Source organism: Prionailurus bengalensis, chromosome A3, assembly GCF_016509475.1.
Source record: "Prionailurus bengalensis isolate Pbe53 chromosome A3, Fcat_Pben_1.1_paternal_pri, whole genome shotgun sequence".
Classification (NCBI taxonomy): Eukaryota; Metazoa; Chordata; class Mammalia; order Carnivora; family Felidae; genus Prionailurus; species Prionailurus bengalensis.
Window position 1 is genome coordinate 23,543,901 of NC_057354.1, and position 27,465 is coordinate 23,571,365.

The 27,465-nt window shown below is 39.1% G+C and overlaps 2 protein-coding genes across 12 annotated transcripts in view; one reads left to right on the forward strand and one right to left on the reverse strand.

Moving 5' to 3' along the window:
• Positions 1-20,861, reverse strand: part of PHF20 (PHD finger protein 20) — a 171,535-nt gene extending 150,674 nt beyond the window's left edge. Inside the window, exon 1 of one of the 2 annotated variants that reach the window (XM_043602499.1) lies at positions 20,763-20,861. The gene's annotated coding sequence lies outside the window, so the exon portion shown is untranslated. The remainder of the gene's footprint in view (positions 1-20,762) is intronic. The other variant, XM_043602500.1, reaches the window with a different exon arrangement.
• Positions 20,862-20,972: 111 nt separating this feature from the next.
• Positions 20,973-27,465, forward strand: part of RBM39 (RNA binding motif protein 39) — a 31,113-nt gene continuing 24,620 nt past the window's right edge. For 4 of the 10 annotated variants that reach the window (XM_043602506.1, XM_043602507.1, XM_043602510.1 and 1 more), the window contains exons 1-3: positions 21,007-21,323; positions 21,945-22,008; positions 23,785-23,834. In XM_043602506.1, the coding sequence (XP_043458441.1) occupies positions 21,958-22,008; positions 23,785-23,834 (101 nt within the window). In that variant the 5' untranslated portion in view covers positions 21,007-21,323; positions 21,945-21,957. The other 6 variants (XM_043602513.1, XM_043602508.1, XM_043602509.1 and 3 more) reach the window with 6 other exon arrangements.

Sequence of the window (27,465 nt, forward strand, 5' to 3'; positions counted from 1 at the left end):
CTTCATTACTTTTCTTCTTAAATTGTCACATTTAGGTTAAATAGCATATGAGAAAATGTATTATAAACTGCAAAGCTCTATATAAATGATTTTCTGATTGCTTCCTTCCTAGATTCGTCATCACCTGGAGTATTCAAAATGTCCTTGACTAAAGAGAAGCAGAACTAAAGGCCTTAAGTGAGATAGGATATTCAATTAGAGAAAACTAATCTTTCTCAGCCTCTAGCTAGCAAACCTTTACACTCTGTCCTTATGCAACCCCAAGGTATTTACAATGAGTCTGTCTAGAGTAAAGGGGAAAACTAAAATAGAAATCAAGCCCCTTAGCTGTGACTCATACTGAACAGACCCCATATACTCAGAGCATCACCAAGCTTGAGCCTGTCAGTCTCCAGAGCAGGAACTGGGGCATGATATCTGCAGCACCCAGCTGAGTGTGAGAACTCAGGAAGCCGGAAACCACAGTCACAGCAGCATCTGAGAGGTCCAAGAACCTTCACAAGGCGCCAGGGGCCCAAGGGAAGCAAGTTGAGTCTTGGCCCTGGCCTGAGGTCTTCCAGTCTGGACCTGATGGAAAGTTCTTGGGCCTTAGTGCTCTCCAGGTGAGGGGGAGGAGAATTAAGTAGGAATTTCCAGCATTTTGCAAGATTATAAGAAGGGAGGGAGAAGAGGAAAAGGAGAGAACATTTTTATTCTTGTCCTAGCTACTAAAAAGAGTGATAAAATTCCCCTGGACCACTTCAAGGGACTATGTCCTGTTCAGCTCTGTACCTTGGGGACCCCAATACCTAGCACTGTTCCCTGTACTTTAAGCATACTTAATGCATATTTCTTGTGAGTTGAAACTCATGCCAATCAGAGATAAAGAGAAAGGGGGGAGGAGTTTAGCCCTAGGGACTAAAAGAATGGAATGGAGGTTTAAAAAGTTGATGAAATGAACAGTCTCTAAATCTGCTGGTGCTCCACTCCCCAAAAGTCTTATAATTTAATTTTAAATAGTTAATGGTTTGTCATATGGTTCAAATGCCAGAAACTATATAAAAGGTATACAATACAAAGTTCCCTCAAATTCCTGTCATTGGTCCTATTTCCACTGGTTAATCACTATTCTTACTTTCTTAGGAAGACTTTAAGGATTTCTTTTTTTTTTTTTTTTTTAATGCTACACAGGTTTTTTTTTTTTTTAAGTTTATTTAATTATTCTGAGAGAGAGAGAGAAAGCACAAGCAGGGGAGGGCAGAGAGAGAAGAAGAGAGAGTCCCAAACAGGCTGTCGGACACTTAACTGACTGAGCCACCCAGGTGCCCCCTTTCAGGATTTCTCTCTCTATATATATGTATATAAATTCAAATATATTCTGACTCTTTTATTCAAAAGGAAGCATTTTTTTAAGATTTTTTTTTTCTAAGTAATCTCTACACCATTGTGGGGCTTCAACTCACAATCCCAAGATCAAGAGACGTGATCTACTCACTGAGCTAGTCAGGGGCCCCCAAAAGGAAGCATTTATATATGTTGTCCTCCATCTTACTTTTTTTTGCTAAACAAGGTTAGACACCCTAGAATACATTTTGTACAATGGCATAAAAATAATTTCCTCATTATCTTGTTTTACTTTATTGCTGCATAGTATTCCTCGTGTGGATGTACTATAATTTGCTTCATCAGTCCTTTATTGAAGGAAATTTGGGTTGCTTTCAATCTTGTGCAATTTAGTTCTTTTTAAATGTTTATTTATTTATTTTGAGAGAGAAAGCATGCACGTGTGAGTGGGAGAGGGGCAAAGAGAAAGGGAGAGACAGAATCCCAAGCAGGTTCTGAGCTGTCAGTACAGAGCCTGATGCAGGGCTCAATCTCATGAACCATGAGATCATGACCTGAGCAGAAATCAAGAATCAGATGCTTAACTGACTGAGCCACCCAGGTACTTCCAATCTTTTGCAGTTTAAAAACAATGTTCCGGGGCGCCTGGGTGGCGCAGTCGGTTAAGCGTCCGACTTCAGCCAGGTCATGATCTTGCGGTCCATGAGTTCGAGCCCCGCGTCGGGCTCTGGGCTGATGGCTCAGAGCCTGGAGCCTGTTTCCGATTCTGTGTCTCCCTCTCTCTCTGCCCCTCCCCCGTTCATGCTCTGTCTCTCTCTGTCCCAAAAATAAATAAACGTTGAAAAAAAAATAAAAAATAAAAACAATGTTCCATTTACAAATTGTAAAGCACATGTGCACAGACAGAACTGTACTCTAAATTCTCAGAAATGGAAGCTATGAGCCACAGCAATATATGCATTTATAACTTTGTTAGACATTGCAATTTGCCCTCTATAGATTCCGCAAAGATACATAACTCCACAGTTGCAAAATGTGTCACAAGTAATCTGTTACTTGCAATAATTAAAATCCAGCAATTTATTTATAGTTTAAGTGAAAGAAGCAGTTTCAAAATTATTCCCATTATCTTAGTCTCATTTACTTTCATTCCCGGTAAGGAAAGAAATGAGTAATGTTCTAGTTTCTACTTACAAATGTGTATAACACACTGCACAATTGTGTGTATCATATATGTCAATGTCACCCCCCCATGTGTCTTTAAAAGAGATATATCAGAAATTATCTTGATGATTTTGATGTAGAATAAAATATCCTTAAGCATGAAAGGACAAGCCATTAAGGAAAATATTATATATTGAACAACATTTAAAAACTCTATTCTGTCCACAAGTATAACATACATAAACAGATAGTTTCAGGTATGTAGGGAAATGAGACTGGGAATGGAGGCTAAGGAAGTGTAACTCAAACAAAGAGGGGCCATTCACTTTGTTTCCAATGTTCATAAACGATGCTGCATTAAGAGAAAGTGAAAAGGGGGTAAAAAAGAAAACCTACTTAAGATAGAACGTGGTTTTGGCTAAAATGAAGCCCAGTCTCGGGAGGATTAAAAAATTGATGATGAGGGTGCCTGGGTGGGTCAGTCGGTTGAGCGTCCAACTTTGGCTCAGATCATGATCTTGAGGTTCATGGGTTTGAGCCCCACGTTGGGCTCTGTCCTGACAGCTCAGAGCCTGGAACCTACTTCAGATTCTGTGTCTCCCTCTCTCTCTGCCCTTCCCCCCATCATGCTCTGTCTCTCTGTCAAAAATAAATAAATATTTTAAAAAATTAATTCATGCTCTGTCTCTTTCTGTCTCAAAAATAAATAAACGTTAATTTTTTTTTTTTTTTTTTTTTTTTTTTAAAAAGGGGCGCCTGGATGGCTCAGTCGGCTAAGCGTCCGACTTCAGCTCAGGTCATGATCTCGCGGTCCGTGAGTTCGAGCCCCTCGTCGGGCTCTGTGCTGACCACTCAGAGCCTGGAGCCTGTTTCAGATTCTGTGTCTCCCTCTCTCTGACCCTCCCCCATTCATGCTCTGTCTCTTTCTGTCTCAAACATAAATAAACGTTAAAAAAAAAAGTTTTTTTAATTATTTAAATGATGGTTTGGGGAGATATTTTATTTTAAAAAAGGGGGGGAGAGAAACAATGTCGCAAGAAATAATTCTCTTAGTGGGGTGCCTGGGTGGCTCAATCAGATGAGTTTCCGACTTTGGCTCAGGTCATAATCTCACAGCTTGTGAGTTTGAGTCCGAGTTGGGCTCTGTGCTGACAGCTCAAAGCCTGGAGACTACTTCAGACTCTGTGTCTCCCTCTCTCTGCCCCTCCCCTGCTCGCACTCTGTCTCTGTCTCTCTCTCCCAAAAACAAATAATAAAACATTTAAAAATTTTTTTAATTCTAAGCGATGATCATTCATAACGTTTCCAATTGTTATAAACAATGTTTCATTAAACAGCCTTGTATATTCAATACAGGAGAAAAAGAGAAAAAATGGAGTTGGGCTGGCTTAATGAAAATAGTGAACCAAGAATATGAGTATATCCTGAGTATATCCGTGTAATTATATGTATTTGAAGTTTGAAAAAAAGTGATGATGATGGTGGTGATGGTGAAGAACGTTAATAACTGACATTCTGCTGCCCAAATCCCACTGGATTTCTTTTTGCCTGCTTATTGACTCACTAAGACCCAAAAGCTCTCTTCACCTTCTTGCTGCCCCACACTTGTGCGTTTGAAATCTCACCTCCGTTACTTCACCCAACCCAGCACAGGCCATGGTTCCCTTGGGCCTAAAACCATATCTCACATCCAATCTTAATTCCAAATTCCAGGCTCTAAATAGCACTCTAAAAGTCACTGGGTGATAATTATGGAGAAACAGGTAGTCCCAGGTACTCTCACACCTTATTCCACTTTTTCTGCTCTCTTTGACTATATCATTGTCTTTTTTTTTTTTTCCTTGCTTCTTCATAAACCCTTTTCAGGTCTTTATGCTTTTTTTAAAAGTTTACTTATTTGTTTAAGCAATCTCTACACCCAAAGTGGGGCTCAAACTCATGATCCCAAGATCAAGAGTCACATGCTCCTTTGACTGAGCCAGCCAGGCGCCTCTGGGTCTCTATACTTTTCAAAGGCTTATTTATCCTAGTTGCTAAATCATCATCCCTCCTCCGCCTTTTATTTTCAGGGGAGGCTTTTCATTGCAAGAGATAAAATAGAGGCAGAAACCTCTGCATACTTGGCTAAAGTAGAGACGAAAATTGCCATAAAAACCCAAATGACAAAACCTGACAATTACAAGAGAGTTGGATCCTGCCCACATTTAACTCTCCCTGCCCCAGAAGGCCTCTGTCCTCCCACCAGATGCCTTGGGGTAGGACCTCTGACTTTTCAAAGGCCAGATGGGGAAATAAAATTTATATTTATATTCCCTATAGATTTCCAATTTTTTCTTTCACTCCTACACACTCACCTTTGCCTATCTCCCCTTCCTATTGTATTTCAAATCTTTATCTTACCCCCTTTTTTAAATATATTTATTTAGGGTGCCTGGCTGGTTCAGTCAGAAGAGCATGCAACTCTTCATCTCAGGGTCTTGAGTTCCAGCCCCATGTTGGGGGAAGAGATTACTTAAACAAATAAAACTTCTTTTTTTTTTTTTAAGGGGCGCTGGGTGGCTCAGTGGGTTAAGTGTCTGACTTTGGCTCAGGTCATGATCTCACAGTTCCTGAGTTTGAGCCCAGTGTCAGGCTCTGCGATGACAGCTCAGAGACTGGAGTCTGTTTAGGATTCTGTGTCTCCCTCTCTGTGTTCCTCTCCTGCTCACGCACACACACTCTCTCTCTCTCTTTAAAATAAATAAAAATTTTTAAAAATTAAAAAAAAAATTAAGATCTGTTTCAGGTGTGCCTGGATGGTTCAGTCGGTTTAGCACCCAACTCCAGCTCAGGTCATGATCTCACAGTTTGTGACTTCAAGGCCCACATTGGGCTCTCTGCTGTCAGCAGAGCTGGCTTCGGATCTTCTGTATCCCTTTCTCCCTGTCCCTCCCCTGCTCATGCACTCTCTCTCTCTGTAAAATAAATAAACATTAAAATAAACGAATAAAAATAAATGAATAAATAATAATCTTTCATATCCTCAGAATTTAAAATTGATAAGGGTGGGGACTTTGTTTTGTTTACTGCTATATCCCCAGTGCATGGAATAATGTCTAGCATGAAAGAGGTACTTAAAATTTCTCATGGATGGCAATATCAAACAATATTTTTGGAGTACTTCCATTATGCCCTCTAAGTTTCTTTACACATTTATTTTCTCACCTAATCTTTATAACAACTTTATAAGATTTAACAACTCTTTAAATGTGATGTCCCAAACTTTTCAGTGGCCTGTGAACAACTGAGAAAAAAATAACGGGTCGATTTTAAGCATGTGCAGATCTATCTGTAGTGTAAATATTCACACTGGGGCTGATTTCAAACTACCAGTGTGAGATCAACTGGCTCCACAAATTCCTGGACATTTAATAATTGGTTCATGAGCTGGTACAAACCCTCCAGCACATCACTGGCTAGCAGAGCATGGAAGACCTTTCACAAATTAGTACTTATGTATCTTTCCAAAGAAATCGTCTCTGACTTTTCAACTCACCCACGCAATCGAATTGTACAGAATTCCTGTGTGTGTGAGAACATGCCCTGCTTGTCTATACTTAATTGTCATTGGGCAACGTGCTCTATATCTGAGAAGATCTTTCATCTTTCCTTTTTATATCCCGGCTTTACATTGATGCATCTCCAAAGCAACCCCAACCAATTCAACAAATAGTTGTTAAACAACCAGTACATTCCAGGCAGGATGCTAGGAGCCGGGGGAGAGGGGAAGGATAGAGATAAAGGAGAAGCAGTCCATGTTCTCAGAGTAGCTCACAATCTGGTAGTAAAGGCAAGTGTGTAAGCTGGATTACAATCCAATAAAAGCAATAATGAGAGATTGATGGAGTCTAATAAGTGTAGGCAGGATAATGGCCAACTTCCTAGAGGATAAAACACGAACATATTTAAGGACAGATATTTTCTAGGCATGGAGATACAGGCCATCTGAGACTTTACAAACAGATTAAAAAGTGGGGTAAGACAGATGATAGGGCATTCTGGATTCCTCTATGCTCCCCAAACTGTCAGTGGGAAACCACTGCACTCCATTATAGGAGAATCTCCAATAGGAAAATGATCAAAATCAATGAATAGATTATGAACACAGGACTTCAAAATAAAATCTTTTTTTTAAGTTTATTTTGAGAAAGAGAGAGAGAGCACAAGCAGGGGAAAGGCAGAGAGAGAGGGAGAAAGAATCCCAAGCAGTTCCTGAACTATCAATGCAGAGACCCATGCAGGGCTCAAACCCACGACCCGTGAGATCATGACCTAAGCTGAAACCAAGAGCCAAAATTAAGATTCAGACGCTTAACTGACTGAGCGACCCAGGTGCCCCAAAATCCTTTTAAAAAATGGGGTGCCTGGCTGGCTCGTTCAGTAGAGCATGCAACTCTTGATCTCTGGGCTGTAATTCAAGTCTCATGTTGGGTGTAGAAAATACTTAAAAACAAAATCTTAAAGGGGTACCTGGGTGGCTCGGTTGGTTAAGTGTCTGACTTTCAGCACAGGTTATGATCTCATGGTTTATGGGTTTGAGTCCTGCATCAGGCCCTATGCTGTGTGGAGCCTACTAAGGATTTTCTCTCTCCCTCTCTCTCTGCCCCTCCCCTACTCTCTCTTTCTCTCTCTCAGTAAGTAAATAAAAACTTAAAAAAATTTTTTTAATAATAAAATATTTTAAAAAATCATGAACACAAGGAGAAATATGATAATAAGTCACCATCTTGAGGGGCACCTGGGTGGCTCAGTTGGTTAAGCATCCAAGTCTTGATTTCAGCTCAGATCATGATCTCACGGTTTCTGAGTGTGAGCCCCACATGAGGCTTCCTGCTGTCAGTGCAGAGCCTGCTTGGGATTCTCTTTCTACCCCATTTGCACCCTCTCTTTCTCTTTCTCAAAATAGATAAAAATAAACGTTAAGAAATAAGTCAACATCTTGAGAAATGTTTGCCAAAATTTTGTACCTGTTGCTTATCATCAAATCCATGGCCAGCAAACTAGGTATTCTGTTGATGGATCAAAGAACACCATAGAACTTGATAGCCCTGTTTCAATCAATACAAGCATTGGAAAATGTAGCAAAAAAAAAATATCGGAAATGACAAATAAATGTTGGTGGCATATAGAGAAGAGTAAACGTGATAAATATATAAATAATAAAAAATAATGAAACTAACACTATGTTACAGCTACTGATTTATGTGCCTTACTTGTATTAAATTATTTAACTTTTGTCTCAATTTGATAAAGTAGGTATTATTATTATCCCACAGATATTTCACAGATGGGAAAACTGAGACTTAAGACAAGTTAAATGAGTCCCTCAGTGTTACGGACATATAGTGGCATGCTGGAGCCAGCCTCTTCTGGCTTGCAAGAGCTGATAAATATTCAGTTGGAGCTTAAAATAGGCAATAGTGGGAATATTTACATTATGGCAAATATTACACATCAGGCTTTCTTGTTTTTGTTTTTGTTTTTGTTTTTGTTTTTGTTTTTGTTTTTGTTTTTGTTTTAGAGAGACAATTTATCAGCATACCATTGGTAGTCTTGGGTATTATTCAAGGCCCTGGAGACAAAATAATGAACAAAATGAACAAAAGTACCTGCCTTCATGGAGTTTATAGACTAATGGTAAGAGATGGGCAATGGACAAATAAGTAAAATATATGGTACGTTAGATGATGACAAATGTTATGAAGAAAAATAAAGCAGGAAAGGGGAATAAGTACTTAGAGAGAGTTAGAGGATGGTCAGGGAAAACCTCACAGAGAAGGTAACATCTAGGCGTGCTTGGATGGCTTAGTCAGTTGAGATTTCAACTCTTGATCATGATCCAGGGTCATGGAATTGAGCCCCACATTTAAGCTCCGTGCTGAACATGGAGCCTGCTTAAGAGTCTTTCTCTCTCAGGTGCCTAGGTGGCTCACTTGGTTAAGCATCTGACTTGGTTTCAACTCAGGTCATGATCTTGCAGTTTGTGAGATTGAGCCCTGCAGCAACCCCTGTGCAAGCCTGCTTGAGATTCTTTGCCTCCCTCTCTCTCTGCCCCTCCCCATTTGCACTCTCTCTCCAAATAAATAAACATTAAAAAATCTCTCTCTCTGCTCCTCCCCATTTGCACTATCTCTCTCCAAATAAATATTAAAAAGAATATTCTCTCTCTTCCTCTGCCCTTCTCCCGCACTCATGCTCTTTCTCTCTAAGAGAAAAAGAATTTAAAAAAGAGGGGCCCTTGGGTGGCTCAGTCGGTTGAGCACCTGACTCTTGATTTCAGCTCCTTGGGTCATGATCCTGGGGTTATAGGATCAAGCCCAGAGGCAGGCTCCTAGCTGAGTGTGGAGCCTGCTTGGGATTCTGTCTCTCTTTTTGTCTCTGTTTCTCTTTCTTTCTCCAATCCCCTCTGCCCCTTTCCCCTGTTCACACTTTCTAAAATTAAAAAAAAATTTTTTTTAATAAGTTAACATCTGATTAGTGACTTTAAGGAAATAGTAAGGAGGCAGAATTGCATCTGTCTTGAAGAATGTCCTAAGCAAAACTTCATAAATGCAAGGTTCTTATAGGTACAAATGTAGGTTGGGTATTTAAGGAACAACAAGGAAGCCAGTTGCCTGGAACAGAGAGAGTAAAGGGGAATCTGTAAGGAAGAGTGTGATAAATATACATAGGCATTGTTTTTTTTATCTAAACAAAAATTTTATCTTGGTATTCATAGCTGGATAAATCAGAAACTTTAGCAAAAATAATAGCTAATGTTTTTGGGGTTTTTTGAATAATATAGCTCATGTTTTTGAATGTTTACTGTGAGTTGAACACTGTGCTAAAATATTCACATACATTATCTTACTTAGTCTTCTTCATATCATTTTACTTAATCCTCATAGCTGTCTGTGAGGCTGGGGAAAGTGAAACCTAACTAAAAGATTAAATAAATTATACAGAATTACAATATGTAGGAGAATGGATGAGAAGCCATGCCTGTTCCTGTCTGCTCTACACCTACCCTTCTCTACCCTTCTCTACTAGATTGAATTGGTAGGTGAATTTCTTAGATCCACAGAGTTAATTTGAGTGAAGAGGTTTCAATGTAATTGTAGGGCAACTGAAGGATGTTATTAGGTATGTGGGTGTGATTTGGCTTATGATTAGAAAAACAAAAACCTATAGCCCTTAAGAAAGGCATTAAGAATTAACTGAAGGGAGGGCACCTGGGTGTGGCTCAGTCGGTTAAGCGTCCTACTTTCAGCTCAGGTCATGATCTCACAGTTTGTGAGTTTGAGCCCCACATTGGGCTCTCTGCTGTCAGAGAGCCACTTCAGATCCCCTGTCCCTCTCTCTCTACGCCTCCCCCCACCCAGCGCATGCTCTCTCTCTCTTTCAAAAATAAATAAACATTAAAAAAAGTAAAAAAAAAAAAATAACTGAAGGGAAGAAAAATGAATTAACTAAAAGAATAATTTTAATTGAGGGTGATGGGGAAAGACACACATAGAAGGTAGCATTTGAACTGGACCTTGAAGACTAAATATCAGATCCTTACATACCGGTCAATGTCATTCATGTTAAGGAGGCAGAAACCACATTTTACCAAAGAGAATTTAATATAATGGATTGTTAACTATATAACTGAGGAAGTAAAATGAGAAATCTAAGGTATCACATTGGTAGTAATTGCAGGAACAGCTACCACTCCTAGGGCTTAGGAAACAAAGGGAAGAGGTTGGAATTATTAAAACACAAAACTTAAAAATAAACAAACAAACAAATAAATAAACAAACAAACAAAGGAAGGGCCAAACAGAGCTGAAATTCAGATGTCTGAAGAGAAGGTGCTGCTTGGCAGGTGCTTGTGTCTGTGAATTCAGAGGAAGGGCCCCATGGGGTTCGGACCCAGACCGGCCAGTAGAAGACACTGGGCAGTCAGTGCCAGTGTCTCTGAAGAGAGAATAATGAGACTGGTTCTATGAGTGTTGTAAAAACTGCAAACTGATTGAGCTGCTGTAATGGGAAGGAGCGGCCACTGCTAGAATTGAAGCTTTGCTGGATGCCACAGAGGGCAACAGAAAGCAAGCAGGAAGGTTTCCATCGTTCCTTGTGAGCCTTGCAGTGTTCTTCTAGTAGTCTCTATTAGGAGAGCTTAACAGAGAGCCAGTAGGTAAAGGCAAAGTATTTGCAGAGTCCCAACCCCAAAATCATAAAGCAGAGGGTAGATTTGGAGCTGAAAAAATATCTAATAACTGACTCATCTGATAGGCAGGCTTTGCATGGTCTGGTTTTTCATAAGCTTCTTTGTTACAGTCACATAACCTTCTGGCAGATCCTTAAAGACAGCATACTTCCTCCTGCTACCAGGCCTTTTGCATATTCTATTCTTTGAACTGTTCTTTACCTATTAAATGCTATTCCTTGCACTAAATCTTCCTTTAAAATGTTTTCATAACACCTTAGACTTCTCTTGTAGCATTTGTCACAGTTGTACATCTTTTTACTCGTTACAGTCTTTTGATTAACTCCTGCCTCCTCCAACTAGATTGTAAGTTCCAGGAGGGTAGGGGCCATGACTGTTTTTGTCCTCCTTTGTTTTCCCAGCGCCTGGGACTGCCACATAGTAAAAGTTCAGTATATATTTGTTAAAGGAAATATTTCAATATCCTGAAAATGGAGAATGAAGCCATTACACGATAAGATATATGTATTAGAAAGCAGAGATTTGGGGCCTTTTTATTTCCATTTTCTCCCTCCAGCATATTGTTCTAGAGGATCCTTTTCTTTTTCTTTTTTTCCCTTCTTTTTTACTGAGGTAAAATTCATATAACATAAAATTAATCATTAACCATGCTAATATGTCTAATTTTTGGCATTTAGTACATTCACAATGTTATGCAACCATAACCACTAGCTAGTTCCAGAACATTTTCATCATACCAAAAGGAAATCTCATACCCATTAAATAGTCACTCCCCATACTTCCCTCCCCACACTCCCTGGCAACCACTGGTCAGCTTTCCATCTTTATGGAATTACGTATTCTGAATGTTTCTTTCCTTTTCTTTTTTCCTTTCTTTTTTCCCTTTCTTTCTTTTTATTTATGTTGATGTTGGGAGAGAGAGAATCCCAAGCAGGTTGTCAGCACGAAAAATGATGCAGGGCCCAATCTCACAAACTGTGAGTTCATGACCTGAGCCCAAATCAAGAGTTGGATGCTTAAATGACTGAGCGACCCAGGTGTCCCTGAATGTCTCCTATGATAATACATGACCTTTTGTGTCTGGCTTCTTTCATTTAGCATAATGTTTTTGAGGTTCATTTACTTTGTAGCATGTATCAGTACTTCCTTTTTATGGCTGAATAATATTCCATTATTTGGATATAAACACAGTTTATGCATTCATCAGTTGATAGACATTTGGATTGTGTCCATTTTTTCGGTTATAACAAATAGTAGTGCTATGAAAATTTGTGTATAGTATTTGTTTGAAAACATATTATGTATTTTTGAAACAAGCTCAAGAGTCACATGGTCTACCAACTGAGTCAGACAGGTCCCCTGAAAATACATCTTCAGTGCTCAGGTCTATACCTAAGAGTGAAATTACTGGGTCACATGGTAATTCTATATTTCACCTTTAGAGAAACTTGCCAAACTGTTTTCCACAGGAGTTGCACCATTTTACATTTCCACCAGTGATGTCTGAGTGTTCTACTTTTTCCACATTCTTGCTAACATCTCTATTTTCTTTTGCAACCACTGCATACAAGTCATGTTCATGCTGCATAGATTCCAACTCAGATGTTTCACTTATATAAGGATGTAGGACTTGGTTATTTAGAGATATTTAGACGTATAATGTCTCTTTGGGCTTCCTCCAGAAAATAATTGCTAAGGACTTATTTTTTTCCGGCTCCAAAAAAGAATGAATGAGCCTACTAAATACATCCTTTTTTTTCTGGGCTGTTCATTGTACAGGACCATTCACTCATATCATGTAATCACATGCTTTCATTCAAAATCATTGTGTGTTGATGCTTCTTTTGTTTTTCATCCATGATTTTCAAGGTATATCTCCATCTTGTGATGCCTCGTCAGCAGGATCCTCCTATTGCTAGATTCGCTTAAATCCCAAATCTTTTGCAGTGTTATGCTTGATTGCATTTCTTTTTGCTTCCGTTAACAGATTTTTTTTTCCACTTGACTACTGTTTATTGAGGATCCATCATGAGCCTGTTTCAACCCCACAACATCCTTACACTGGGCCCTACAGAGGAGGGACAGGAGGGGGCTAGACAGCAACTGCAGCTTGAGGCCCTGTTCTGCCGCAGGACCGACATCAAGTGTCCGTATATGTCTGCCAGCCAAATGAATGGGTCATCGGAGCATCAAACCCATTTCCCAGAAAATAGTGAGGTTCAGGAGAGAAGTTATCTGGGTCCAAGGGCTGCTGTGGGGGAGGTTCTGGCCTGCTGTACTTTCCTTTCCTCCCTTCAGGGTGACCTGTTAGCAGATACTTTTTTTTAAGATTTATTATTATCATTGTTTCTTCATTTTTGAGAGAGAGAAAGAGAGACAGAGTGTGAGCAGGAGAGGGGCAAAGAGAGAAGGAGATGCAGAATCTGAAGCAGGCTCCAGGCTCTGAGCTGTCAGCACAGAGCCTGACACGGGGCAGGGCCTGAACCCATGAAGTGTGAGATCATAACCTGAGCCAAAGTCAGTCACTCAACTGATGGAGTCCCAAGATTTTTTATTATTTTTAAGTAATCTCTATACCCAATGTGGGGCTCGACCTTATAACCCTGGGATCAAGAATTTCATGCTCTACCAGGTGCCCCCCTATTAACAAATACATTTTAAAAAAATGTTTATTTATTTAAACTTATTTATTTATTTATTTATTTAGAGAGTACGGGGAGGAACAGGGAGAGAGAGGGGGAGAGAGAGAATCTGAAGCAGGTACCATGCTGTCAGCACAGAGCCCGATGTGGGGCTTGAACCTACAAATTGTGAGATCATGACCTGAGCCAAAATCAAGAGTCTGATGCTCAGCCAACTGAGCCATTTTTAGCCTCATTAGCAGACATTTTTAAACAATACACTGCCTCCTAAATTGCAACGTTTTATTCAGTTCTCTGGTAGTCACATCAGGATATTTTAGGATAAATATATATTGCTTTGTCTGGTTCTCTATTCCTGCTTCTACCATTCCTTCACTTTAAATATTACTTGATTTGTATGCATTTGTCAAACTCATCTATTAGTACAGTTAAGATTTGTGCATATCACTGTAAAATTTACCTCATTAAAAAAATCATAACTACTAAATTCTAGCTAAGAATAGGCAATGCTGGAGCGCCAGGGTGGCTCAGTCTGTTAAGTTTCCGACTTCGGCTTAGGTCATGATCTCACAGTCTGTGAGTTCGAGCCCAGGATCAGGCTCTGTGTTGACAGCTCAGAGCCTGGAGCCTGCTTCAGATGTTTCTCCCTCTCTCTCTGCCCCTCCCCCCTGCAAAAGTAAATAATAAACATTAAAAAAATAAAAAATAAAAGAATATGCAATGCTGAAGTGTTTAGTGATAAATGTACTGATGTGTATAATTTATTCAAAAAGTATTAAAGAGGTGCTTGGCTGGCTCAGTCGGTGGAGTACTCAACTCTTGATCTCGGGGTTGTGAGTTTGACCTCCACATTGGGTGTAGAGATCACTTAAAGATAAAATGTTTTTAAGACTTTTTTTCTTAAAATATATATTTTTTAATATTTATTTTTGAGAGAGAGAGAGAGAGAGGGAGGAGGAGGGGGAGGGGTAGGGTGAGTGAGAGGGAGACACAGAATCTGAAGCAGGATCCAGGCTCCGAACTGTCAGCACAGAGCCCAAGGAACCCACGAACCCAGTGATCATGATCTGAGCTGAAGTCAGTCACTTAACCGACTGAGCCACCCAGGCGCCCCATTAAGATTTTTTTCAGTGTTTATTTTTGAAAGGCAGGGAGGGGCAGAGAGAGAAGTGGACAGAGGATCTCAAGTGGGTTCTGAAGAGCCCAATACAGGGCTCAAGTTCATGAACCTTGAGATCATGACCTCAGCTGAAGTTGGATGCTTAACCAACTGAGATGCCCAGGTGCCCCAAAGATAAAATCTTAAAAATAAAAAATAAAAAATAATTGAAAATTAAGCTGGATGAAGGGATAGACAGAGGGTTGGTACATAGTTATGTGGTAAAGCAAACATTACAAAATATTAAATGTAAAATAGGTGGGGGCACCAGGAGGGCTCAGTTGGTTAAGCATTCAACATTTGATTTCGGCTCAGGTCATTATCTCATGGTTCATAAGAAGGAGCTCTATGTCGGGTTTCATGCAAACAGCACAGAGCCGGCTTGGAATTCTCCCTCTCTCTCGCTCTGTCTCTCTGCCCCTTCCCTGTGTGAGTTCTCTCTCTCAAAATAAATAAATAAACTTTAAAAAATGAAAATAGGTGGTAGGCACATATACAATGATCTCAACTGATAATTTTCATAACAAAATGTTGAAAAAATACTCCTTAACTCTATAATGATCTACATCAATCAGCTCCTTCCAGAAGATTCTGTGACCACTTGCATCATAGTCTGATCCCGTCAATTAATTTCATTTGATATAAATAAATAAACAGATTTAGAGGAATAAATGGGATAATGTATAGAAAATAGTTTATAAACTATTGTCATTTAAATATACTATTATTAATAGTATGATGTTCAAGGTATTGAGTTCATGCAAAATTTTAATACAAAACACTATGTTGAACATGATTTTTGTTCCTTCAGGTGTTTCCTAACTAAACTGGAAACTGATTTTAGAGAGAGAGGGAGAGAATCTTTTTTTTTTTTTTTTTGAGAGATAGAGAGAGAGGGAGAGAGAGGGAGAGCACGGGGAGGGGCAGAGAGGAGGGACAGAGGATCCAAAGCAGACTCCAAGCTGACAGCAGAGAGCCTAACTCAGGGCTTGAACCCACAAACTATGAGATCATGACCTGAGCCAAAGTCAGAAGCTTCACTGACTGAGCCATCCATGTGCCCCAGGGAGACAGAATCTTAAGCAGACTCCATGCTCAGGGTGGAGGCCTATTCGAGACTCAATCTCAGGACCTTGAGATTGTGACCTGAGCTGAAATCAAGAGTTGGGTGTTTCACCAACTAAACTACCCAGCGATGCCTTGAGACTGTGCCTTTATTTTGTACCCACAAATCAGCCTGCAGAGTGCTGAAAATACTGAAGCCTCTAAATTTTTATTTTTTATATATATTAAAAAATTTTTTTTAAGGTTTATTTATTTTTGAGAGAGAGACAGAGACAGAGACAGAGTGTGAGTGGGGGAGGGGCAGAGAGCAGGAAGGAGACACAGAATCTGAAACAGGCTCCAGGCTCTGAAGTGTCAGCACAGAGCCTGATCCAGGGCTCGAAATCATCAACAGTGAGATCATGACTTGAGCTGAAGTTGGACACTTAACTGAGTGAGCCACCCAGGCGCTGGAGTTCTAAATATTTATTGAATCAATCAGTAAATGGCATATTTCACTGATAAAACTCCAAAAGAATGTTCTAAATTCTATTTTGTTATAGTGTATTGAATATTTTCATTTTTATTTTCAAGGTAAAATAGTGTTTTGGGAAATCCTCTTGCCCATGGGATGGACAGATGGGCTGTATTATCATCTTATTCATGAGTGCCTCTTAATGTTCTTGATTTCCTTAACTATGGGAGTTTAAAACACTGTATTTTTGTGACCAAATATTATCTGGCAAAAACATCAATTGTTGCTTCCTTATCTAGTTTACACAGGATCTTAAGAAACTGTATCTTAAGTTTGAGGAACAGGATTCTTTGTTGGTGATACCAAGCAAAATTATTATGAGAGTACATGGCATCAACCTGAAATACATGGTTAGTAATGTACCCCTGAAAAATCTCTTCTTTGAAGGACTAATCATTCTCAAGCTGATGAACATTCCTTTAGGATATGTCACTGAAATGTTCCTGACATTATGGCCAGTAGACAAATCTTTGAAACAAATGCCAAATTCCATCAGTAAATTGATTAGATAACAAAGTACTAAGGGGAAGGATTGATAGTTTCATATACCCAAATCAGGCAAAATCATAGGGGTGGCAAAATTATTTCTATCTATATGAAGAGCCTTGAGATTCTTGATGTCATAATGACTTGGGAAAGAAAACAAAAAGGTTCATTATGCCTGTCAGTGGCTCAAGAATATTGCCGGAATCTATCAGGCAGGTTATGCAACCACAGTCTTTGGTCCAGGTCAAAAACTCTGGCCAAAAAGGAACCTTGGTCTTCTGAGATAGTGTATGAATTCTTTTGGGATGTCAATCTCAAGTTTTTTGAGATAATAAAATCTTCTCTTATGGGTGTGTTTTTACAAAAAGAGGTTTAAATTTAAATATATATATATATATAATGTCTTAAAACATTTATGTTGTTTTGAGATACTTTGAACCATTCTTAAAAATTTTAAGTTTATTTATTTATTTAGAAAGAGTGTATGTGTGGATGGGGGTGGGGCAGAGAGGGGAGAGAGAGAATCCCAAGCAGGCTGTGTTTTCAGCTCGGAGCTGGATTTGGGGCTCAACATGGGGCTTGATCCCACGAACAGTGAGATCATGACCTGAGCCAAAATCAAATGCTGAACAGACACCCCCAGGCACCCCAGGGATACTTTGTATGTATAATTAAGTTGTAATGTTTAAGAGAATTTTGCATATTTAAGATTCTAATTAAATATGTGTAATTGAGTAATTGAGATTTATGATTTTAATTGGAAAGGTATAGGAGACTACATTAGAAAATTTTAAGAAAAAAATTTTTTATTGGATACTATTTTTAATCTTATTTTTTAAATTTACATCCAAATTAGTTAGCACATAGTGCAACAATGATTTCAGGTGTAGATTCCCTAATGCCAGAAAATTTTAAGAAACTAAGACTGACTATACTTGTTATAAAAAAAAAAATTTTTTAATCTTTATTTTTGAGAGAGAGACAGAGTGCAAGCGGGGGAGGAACAGAGAGAGAGAGAGAGGGAGACATAGAATCCAAAGCAGGCTCTAGGCTCTGAGCTGTCATCACAGAGCCCAATGCGGGGCTTGAACTCACGAACCTTGAGATCATGATCTGAGCTAAAGTCAGATGCTTAACTGACTGAGCCACCCAGGCGCCCTTATACTTGTTATTTTTTTAAAAAGATTTTATTTACAAAAAAAAAAAGATTTTATTTACTTAAAAAATGCAAATATCAAAAATAGCATTAAAAATTTATTTATTTATTTTTTAGAAAGAGAAAGACAGAGTGTGAGTTGGGGAGGGGCAGAGAGAGAAGGAGACACAGAGTCTGAAGCATGGTTCCAGGCTCTGAGCTGTCAGCACAGAGCCGGACGCGGGGCTTGCACCCACAAACTGTGAGATTATGCCCTGAGCTGAAGTTGGACACTTAACTGAGCCACCCAGGCGCCCTAAAAATAGCATTTTCTGTCCATAAAAGTCATACACTGACATAAAAAAACTCGCATTGGCAAAATATATATACTTTTAATGTTTATTTACTTTTGAGAGAGGGAGAGAGACTGCGCTGCTCAGGCACATGCGTGTGGGAGGGACAGAGAAAGAGGGAGAGAGAGAATCCCAAGTGGCACCTGCACTGTCATCATGGAGCCTGACTTGGAGCTAGAACTCACAAACCATGAGATCATTACCTGAGCTGAAACCAAGAGTCAAATGCTTAACTGCCAGGTGTCCAGGCAAAATATATTTTTTAAAAGATGTTATGTAATACAAAAATATTTTAGTATTCATTTATTTATTTAAATTTTGGTTAACATATAGTGCAATATTGGTTTCAGGAGTAGAATTCAATGATTCATCCCTTATATTCAACGCTCAGTGCTCATCATAAAAAGTGCTCTCTTTAGTTACCCCTCACCCATCTAGCCTATCTCCCATGCACCCAAAAGATTTTACTTTCAAGTAATCTCTATATCCAATATGGGGCTTGATCTCACAATCCTGAGATCAAGAGTCGCGTGGTCAGTCGAGGGAGCCTAGGTGGCTGTTGGTTAAGCATCCGACTAAGGCTCAGGTCATGATTTTGCTAGTCCCAAGTTCGGGCCCCGAGTTGGGCTGTGTGCTGACAGCTAAGAGCCTGGAGCCTGTTTCAAATTCTGTGTCTCTTTCCTGCTCTCTGCCCTTCCCCACTCATGCTCTGTCTCTCTTTCTCTCTTTCTCAAATATAAATAAACATTAAAAAAAAAAAAAAAAAAAAGAGTCGCATGCTGCACAGACTGAGCCATCCAGGCACCCTGACATCTGACATCAGCAAAATAATTTTTTGAATTTTAAAATTCTCTAAGATTAGTATCTATTACATCCTGTATCCCAAGCTTTTGTCTATTGTGTACTCCTCTCTATACATTATAGAACATAATAATATTCTCGATGGTGGTGATGATTTAAACCAATGACCTTCTGCTTCAAATGACTCGAGAATAAAATGATGAAAGGGGGAAAAATGATGAAAGGGGAATTAATTTACAGAGAAAGTCAGTGAGCCAGACAGAGAAAGGTTTTGCAAAATGCATGAAAAGCATATTTTGTTTTGAATATCTTCTTTTAAAACATAAAAAATATATTTCTTTTAGAGACTGAGTTTTCCAGCTGGTGTTTGTGCTCTAAATTTCCAGGTTCTCTCTGGTCATCCTTGAACAGAAAACAATTTAAGAAATATTCAATAATCAAGTGACTGAAAGCTTACAGCCTTCCTATTCCCAAATAAGTCTAGAGGTTCAAGTCAAATTTTGTGCTGTCATGTTCCTAAACGAACAAACAAATTAATAAGGGGCCAGCCACCTTTATACTTTGATATTTGCACAATTAACAAGTCACAATAATGAAAACCAAACGGGAAAAGAGAAAGCAAAAGTTAACTTTTTTGTTAGCTTGAACATATTATGATTCAGTGTTTTGGGATTTTCAACACAAAAAATTAAGAGGATATGAATTATCAGGAAAAGGAGTAAGGGAATATTACTATGTAAAATCTATTAATCCTCTAAGAGAAACACCTGTGTGGGAGGTTAACCAGAAATGTAAAGCCCCTTTACACCTACATTTCCTTCAAATAATTGTTTAGCAGTAACATAAGTTCACTTCTCTGAGGATGAAATATTTGCCAGGCACATTATAGACATTATCTCATGTAATCCTCACTATAGCCCCACTAGGTCTGCACTCATTTATCGAGGGTCCCCCTGGGGGAATTCAGTTAGTGAGCATTATCAGCCTAGGGCAGTCTCAAGAAGCTTAGCCTAGTAATTATTACTACCCCCTTCTTCACAAGAGGAGATGGGAGGATAGGCTCTAAGAGATTAACTTACTTGTCCAAGTCCAAGGTCACACAGTGTTGGAGCAGCTACACGAACCAAATTATCTCATGTCAAATCTTACCCTTGATTATTAAGCTATTAATAGACTTATCTGTAAGATTTTTTGCTTCTAACGCCTCGATTTTTTACAAACATTTTTATCTTGGAGGAGGAAGCCTTATAGCCAGCGACCTCTCTGCTGCCTTCTTTTTCACAGCGTTGACCAAAGAGCAAGTGGTGATTTTACACTGTAACTGCCAGGTATCTAGGGAGTTTGAGGGGCGAGGAGTCGAGTCCCAGGGGAATGGGGGACATTTTTTTTTTTTTTGGAAGAAATAGCAACCCCGACACAAGGCCAAACTGTAAAATCCTGAGCAGAAAGCTGATTCATTGCCAAAGGAAGCAGTTTATTTTTTTCACCTCATTGCCTTTCTCCACTATTTCCAAGAGTGTTTTGTTAGCAGTGTCTAGCCCACTGACTCCAAAATGCCGGAAAAACCTAGTTTTTATTCTACACCCGTATCTCTCTAGCCCCTACCCCTGTACGGTCTCTTCTTGCCTTTCTTCTCACGTGCCTTTCACTTCTTCACCTTTGGCTGATGATCTATACATGACGCTTTTTGTTTTATCCTATCGCCATATGGACTAGATTGCCTTATGGCGACCTTGACAGACACCAGGGTGGGAAGCCCGGGGGAGGGGAGAGGCAGTCAGCTCTGAGAGAAAAACCTTCAGATAACTGTTGAGGAGACGCCACCGGGAGGAGGCAACCACAGAGCTCCACTTAGCGTTCAATTTTTAAAAAGATTGACAGGAAGTGTACCAACTGTCTTTGCTCTAGCTACTTGCGCGGTCTCGCGAGATACAGACGTCCATGTAGAGGGGGTGTCAAAGGCTCCTCTCTGAGTGGGGGATGGGAATATCTGTGGCGCAATCATTGCGCGAGATTGGGCCATGGTCGCTCGGGCCATGCTTACATCTCGCGATATTTCGGCCGGTACGGTCTGGAACTACGGGCAACTTCTCGCGAGAGCCCGTGCTGAGGGCTCTGTGAGACCCCGTGTGTTTGTGTGTGTGTATGTGTGTTGGTGGATGTGAGTACGAGGAAGCAGCGGCCGCCATTTCAGAGAGCTTGTCGAAGCTGTCGCAGGGGTGGATCCTGAGCTGCCGAAGCCGCCGTCCTGCACTTCCGCGCGGGCTCCTCTAATCCCATTGTTTCTTTTAGATTCGCTCGGGCCTATCCGCCCTCGGAGCCCGAAATTCGGGCTGGGCGGTACCGCGGCCTGGGCCTAGCGGCTTAACAGTAGCAACAGCGGCGGCAGCAACAGCAGCAGCCCCCGTCTTTCCGAATACAAGCACCCCAGGGGCCCGAAAGCCCGCACAGGTAAGGAGGTGTCGCGGGCCGGAGTGTTGTCAGAGCTTTTCAGAGGTTTAGTTTTCGTCTGGGTTGAGGGGCATTCCTTAGTCGGTGTTTAACGACTTGGGGGGGGGGGTGGGCAGGTTCTCGAGAAATCGGCTCCATTTCGGCGACCGCGCCCTTATTTTCCGGTCGTGTAGATTTCAGGTTTTTTGGGTGGCAGGGACCCTAGAGAGGCCTAGGGCGGATAGAGACTGGTCCCTTAGAGGCCTGGGGCGGCCGCGACCTCCCAACATGGCGCCAGCCGAACGCTACCATGGCACACAACCCCTCCCAACCGAGGGAGTTTCCCTTTGCCCCTAAAATGGCAGCGCGGGTTTTGCGCGGAAAGAGGCGCTCTCGCTCGAGTCGCGCGCGTTGTTTTTGGAGTTAATTGTAGGCTGCTTTTTGAATGTACGTTTAACGTATTTCTGTCTGTTCAGTCTTGGAGGCATTTCAGATTTAGTTACCAAGACTGGTAAAGTGCATCCCCTTTGGTTATTCCAGGGTTTTTGAAGTATTTTCTGAAGTTTTCGGAGTTTGTCGTGTAAGAAGGAAATAGGGCAGAATTGAAAAATGTTTACTCACTGAATTACCTTTATTTTCTAGGCGTTTAGAGAAAATGGCAGACGATATTGATATTGAAGCAATGCTTGAGGCTCCTTACAAGAAGGTGAGAAAAAACATGTCGGTGAGGTTTATTTATTTCTTAATTTAGCATTATCACGAAACTACTGCTGAAATGTAAACTAACCTCCCCGGAGCCCTCTTGATTTACCTTATCAGAGATGCATTACGTGTAACTTACAAAAGTAAATATATGCTATTGATGTAATAATATTGTGCAGTAGTTTCACTTCAGCGTGATGAATAAATGCCCATCTATCTCTCTTTGTAGACTTGCCTAACGATATCTCACCTCTACTCCCATGAATTCACCTTTGATTCCAGTGTGAACTGTCAATCATAAGGTAGTAATTGAGTGACTTATCGCTGTACCGTGGTCCCCTAGGTAAAATGACTCAACTAAGAATTACCAGCTCCAGTTTGGTATAGCAAAAAGGTGAATGTAGTGGTTTGGGAAAATAGCAGGGGTCCAAGAATAACAAAGCATAACCAGTCTGTGGCAAGCAAATCTTTAAATAAGTTTTACAAGAAGAAATGGGTGAGATTTAAATTTTCTTCTATATATATACATATATATATGACTGGTGATAGTAAATATTGAAACAGGCAGGTGATGATCTGCTGCTCAGTTAAAAATTACTAAAATTCTTGGATCCCTGAATAGAAATTTTTTTTTAAAGCAAAGGAGGCAGTATCACAAACTTAAAGTCACTTGATGACTGTTTTTACTGTTCTCCATATTTTATTTTTAATTAGTCCCTGCCATAATATTTCACACTAAAAGCTACAGAGGAATTATTTTGGCTAATAGTATAGTCTTTGACCCATTTCAGTATCACAGTAAAAGTAAAGTGTCTTTTCATTCTTTCACCAGTTGGTGGTGAAAATAGCAGTATGCATGCATTATCACTGGTGTCACAAACTGTAAGCTTTGTAAGTTAGGACTTATACTTCTATAACTGATGTGATCAAACTTTAAAAATAAACATTGCACTAAACCTTTTAAAAATAATACAGCTGTTTTGGATTGTATAGCACGACCATGTGGTACCAATATGGATGAATTCTTTCTAGCTTTAAATGGTGTATGTAGTTTTATAATGCTTAGACTCTTGAAGAACTACTTTCTATTTTAATGTTAAGATTCTTGTGTCTTAGTTTAACATGGATGTAGTTCCATGTAAACAGGTATGGAAGTAGGAAATGTTTAGGCTGGACTGGTGGATTATTAATTGACTTTCTTGGGTTCTTGGGAGTCAACATTACTAAAGCAGTGTGAATCCCTGTTTGCTTCAGGGCGAGATGTGTGACAGAGGTGGCATCAAGCTCTTACAGTCCCAACCCTCCAACGGAAATGGGCGAAGATCTCAGGAATGGCATCGGTCACAGGAAATCGATAGTGGCTGGCTGCTAGCATGGCCACTTGGGGCTTAGGCAGAAATAGAGCCATGGTACTGACCAAAGGGACCATAGCACATGGAATAAAACTCAAAACAGGACTTCATTCATGTTTTATAGAAATTCTATTTAACCACTTGAACACTGTAAATCTGGATAACTTAATATCTAACTATATAAGAAAGTAAAATTTAACATGTTAATATGCATTTTTATTTTTGTATCACGATGACTTAATTGTAAGCAACAAAGTGGTTAAACACATACCCATCTAAATTTTTTTATAGCCTTCCATGTTAAATTATAAGCAAGTAATTAGTTTTAAAATTGTTTTGTATTTTCTTATTCCTATTCCCTTTACCCTTTGACAACTTGAAATGTTACCACTTCGTCCTCATGATGTTCTTCTATCAACCCTGCTTAGGATGAGAACAAGTTGAGCAGTGCTAACGGCCATGAAGAACGTAGCAAAAAGTAAGTTGTAACAAGGGACCTGGGGTGGGGGGGGGACCTTTATGTGATTGAGATCTTAAGTTGTGTTCCTGTGGCTATAGCGTCAAACTAAAAGTTCTCTTCAAAAGCTTTTGTCTCTTTTAGAAAAGTTGTTCTTTACCTTCTGGGACAAGAAACTATTTGAGGATATGAAACTAGGGACTCTTTCCCTAGATTTCAGGATATAGTGTCAGGGACCTTTTGGACACCTTCCCTTCCAAGTCTGTCCATGACAATCTGGATAAGAGTTCCTGTATTAGAGCTTGTCTTCTGTCTTAAATTTATTAACTTTGGCTTAATATTTTGGTGTGTGTTATCAATAAAACTGTTATAATCTACTGAAGATTGGTTAGGAAGAAGAAAAGGTAATAAATAACCAGGCCATGGAAAATATTATTTGCTCTAAATCACCACTGAAGGAATCAGAGCTGTGAATTATTTATGCTCCTTGCTGCTTAAAGGCCCTTTTTATAGTAACGTTATAGCATAGTTAAGTATTTCTTAGGTGCTTCTTACATGGTTTTTGTTATCTTAAGCTTTTTAAACTTTAAGCCTTAAATAGAATGGAGTTTTTTTAAAGTTGTATTTGTTTATACAAGTTACTAGGTTAAATGAGTAACCCATAACAGGAACTCAGTGCTCCATAGTGCAGAATATAGTATAGGATAAGTTTCAATAAAATTGTAAGCAGAACCAGTTTATAAGGTTTGATCCCGTTTTTGGAGTTTTCTTTCAGCTTTAAAATTAATCATTCTTAACATCACTTGGTCATGTTACAAGCATTAAATTGTTTTAGTAGCCTCTTTTGTGAACGTACATGACCTGATAATACGTAAAGAAAAAGTGATAACATAGCTGCTTATTTTTTTGGCTCTTATCCTAGTAAGAGCTCAGAGTTCTTCATAGTACACTACCTTAACATCCTCACAACAATTCTTATTTGGTAGGTTGATAGAGTTTCACAAAATAAATGAGAAAATTCTTAGTTTGGATTATGCAGGCTTTGTTTTTTTTTTTTTTTTTTTTTTTATTCTTACGCTTCCTCCAAAGTAATATAGTAATGCATTGAATTAAAATGATGCAATTTGTGGAAAATGTCTTTTATTTTGGTACAACGTTAGGTGGAGGATCTGTTATAGTTCCTCACTAATCACAACAGATTTTGGGAATTAATCATACTGGGTTTAGTCTTGAATTTTTATAGTTTGAGGCAATCAACCAATCTTTGCGTGGTTTAATGTTGCCTACTTTTAGACCTTTTACTAAAGTCAGTTTCCTAATTAATGGTTCTAATTCACAGTTCTTCAATTCATAATGAAAACTAGGAAGGAGTATCCATGTAAATTTAAATTACCTAATCTAGGTGTGGGTAAGGATCTCATCCTGAGTGCCAGTAGGATGAGAACAATGCACTTTAGGGCACAGACTTTCTTTGTTCAACCATTCTCAGCTGTCACTCCTTGCTTCTAACTCAGTCTGCAGTTTATACTTATTTTTATCCTGCATCTAAGCTCATTAAGGCTACCAAGCTTACCCAGGACATTTAGCATTAAGCTCTCCATGACTAATGGTTTATGACCTTTATCTAAAGAGTTTTCTGACACTGAATAGAAGAATGGGTAATTTTCTTTCATTGGCTATAGGATAGCCAATTTAAGGGAGTGTCTTCTTAAAATATCCCAACTACCATCTAGTATTTTTTTTTAAATGTAGAAGTTATTTCTGTCAGACTTCTCAGTCTCAGTTTAAGCTGCTTAAATAAATGGCTTTTTTGTTCAATCGGAAACTTTGCACCCATTTTTCTAAAGGGAATTAATCTTTCAAATTAATTTGGAAGTTATTTAGAAAAAAATTTTTATATGTAAGGTTAGATGAGATATAGAACAAGTACAATGTTCTGTGCTTTAGTGTTATGTGTAAGTTCTGTTAATCAAAGGAAGGTGCCATGTTGCATTTTTCATCCTAAAACTTCATTGTCTTAAAAGCAATTGAGTATTGGGATGCAATTTTAAGGTAGTAAGAAAATGCACATTTTGAGAAATTGAGACTTGACTAATAACTAGTAAATGTTTTCTTTTAAAAAATAATTCTGATTTTCAGTCTGTACACTCAGTTGTATTCTGGTAGTAGTAAAACTAAGTTTAACACAAACTGGTTATCAATTAGCCTACCTTCTGAAGAACTATACCCCTGAGTTTGGCAAGACCTCAAAGTATGCCTGAGCTTGCCTTCGTGGGAATATTACTAGTGTAATCATTTTTGGAAAGTCTGAACCAGTGTCCATTCAGTTAAGCTCTTTAGGAATTACTCAGAGGATAACAATAAAATGACACAGTTGAAATATATTGGCTACTGTGTGTGGATTATCTATAAATTTTGGAATAAATGACTTTTCTATTTTTTTTCTTATTTTCCAGAGTACTTTGCATTTAAATTTTAGATCTTCTTACATGGAAGAGGTCAAATCCAGTTATAGCAAAACACCTTTACAGCAGAGGCCATATAACCAAAAAGTCCAAAGGCCCAGCCCAGTGGACCATTTACTTCAATGATGTTCAGTACAAAATTCCACTGCCACTAAAGACTTTGGAAAGTCCCTTTTAAGTTGTAACAGGATTTGACTATTAGTGTGGATTATGATAACCCTTCTTTAGTTAACTTAATGTTCTTTCAAGCTGCAGTTTGTTATGGAGAAGTATACTGCTTTCTTAAATTTTTGTCTGGGCTTTTATGAAGAGGATCGTGCTTCTGAATGTCTTAGTATGTTGTTGTCTTTTTACCTGTCTGGGGTTGCCTTCAGATGTGGGTGGGAACTCATCTGTAAAAAGTTCTAGGAAGACTTTTAGTTGAAGTTAGCTCTTCAATTTACCAGTCCTTTCCTTTGGCAGAGGAAGTTTTGGGCCTAAAAAAAAAAGGTAGATTGGGAGGTTGGCTGCCTCTCTGTTATGGGCCATCTAGGAGCAGAGCAAAACTTTATTTGTCCTTTTTGTGGGGGATGGAGTTACTTTTTACTTTGTCCCCTGATGGATTATATGTAGGACTTCTGATTATAGCTATCTCACAGAATTCTTAAGGCTAAGACATAGGGTCAGGTGTTTCAGGCAACAGAGTTGGAATGTTATCTGTTGCCCTTCTGGGCATTGCTTTGATGACTTCTATATAAATAATGAGTGTAGCCTAATTTTCTGTCATGTGCTACCTAGCATATACATTTCTGACAGTCAGGTGGATTATCTTGAAATTTTAGACAAAGTTTCTGCCTCCTTGGAAAGCTCTACATCTCCTTGTGATTGGAGTGTGGGTTTCAAGATTCCAGAAGGTGGGTGTCTTCATTTTCTATTTTCAATGCACTCTAAGATGACCTGCTTACAGGTTCTCTGAGGCAGACTTCAATTGCTCTTGTGCTAACTTTGCTTTGATAAGGACTAAACAGTTTAATTAAATTTTCCAAATGATGTAGAGTTGTCAAAATGTTTTAATGATCTTTTAGCCACTACAAATTGACATTTTAGCGGAATAAGTTTATTTTGAAATGTCTTTCGGTTTGTATTGAAATATCTGAAGGCACCTCTAAAATTTGGGTGATGACACAGAGGTACAGATGGTAAGATTT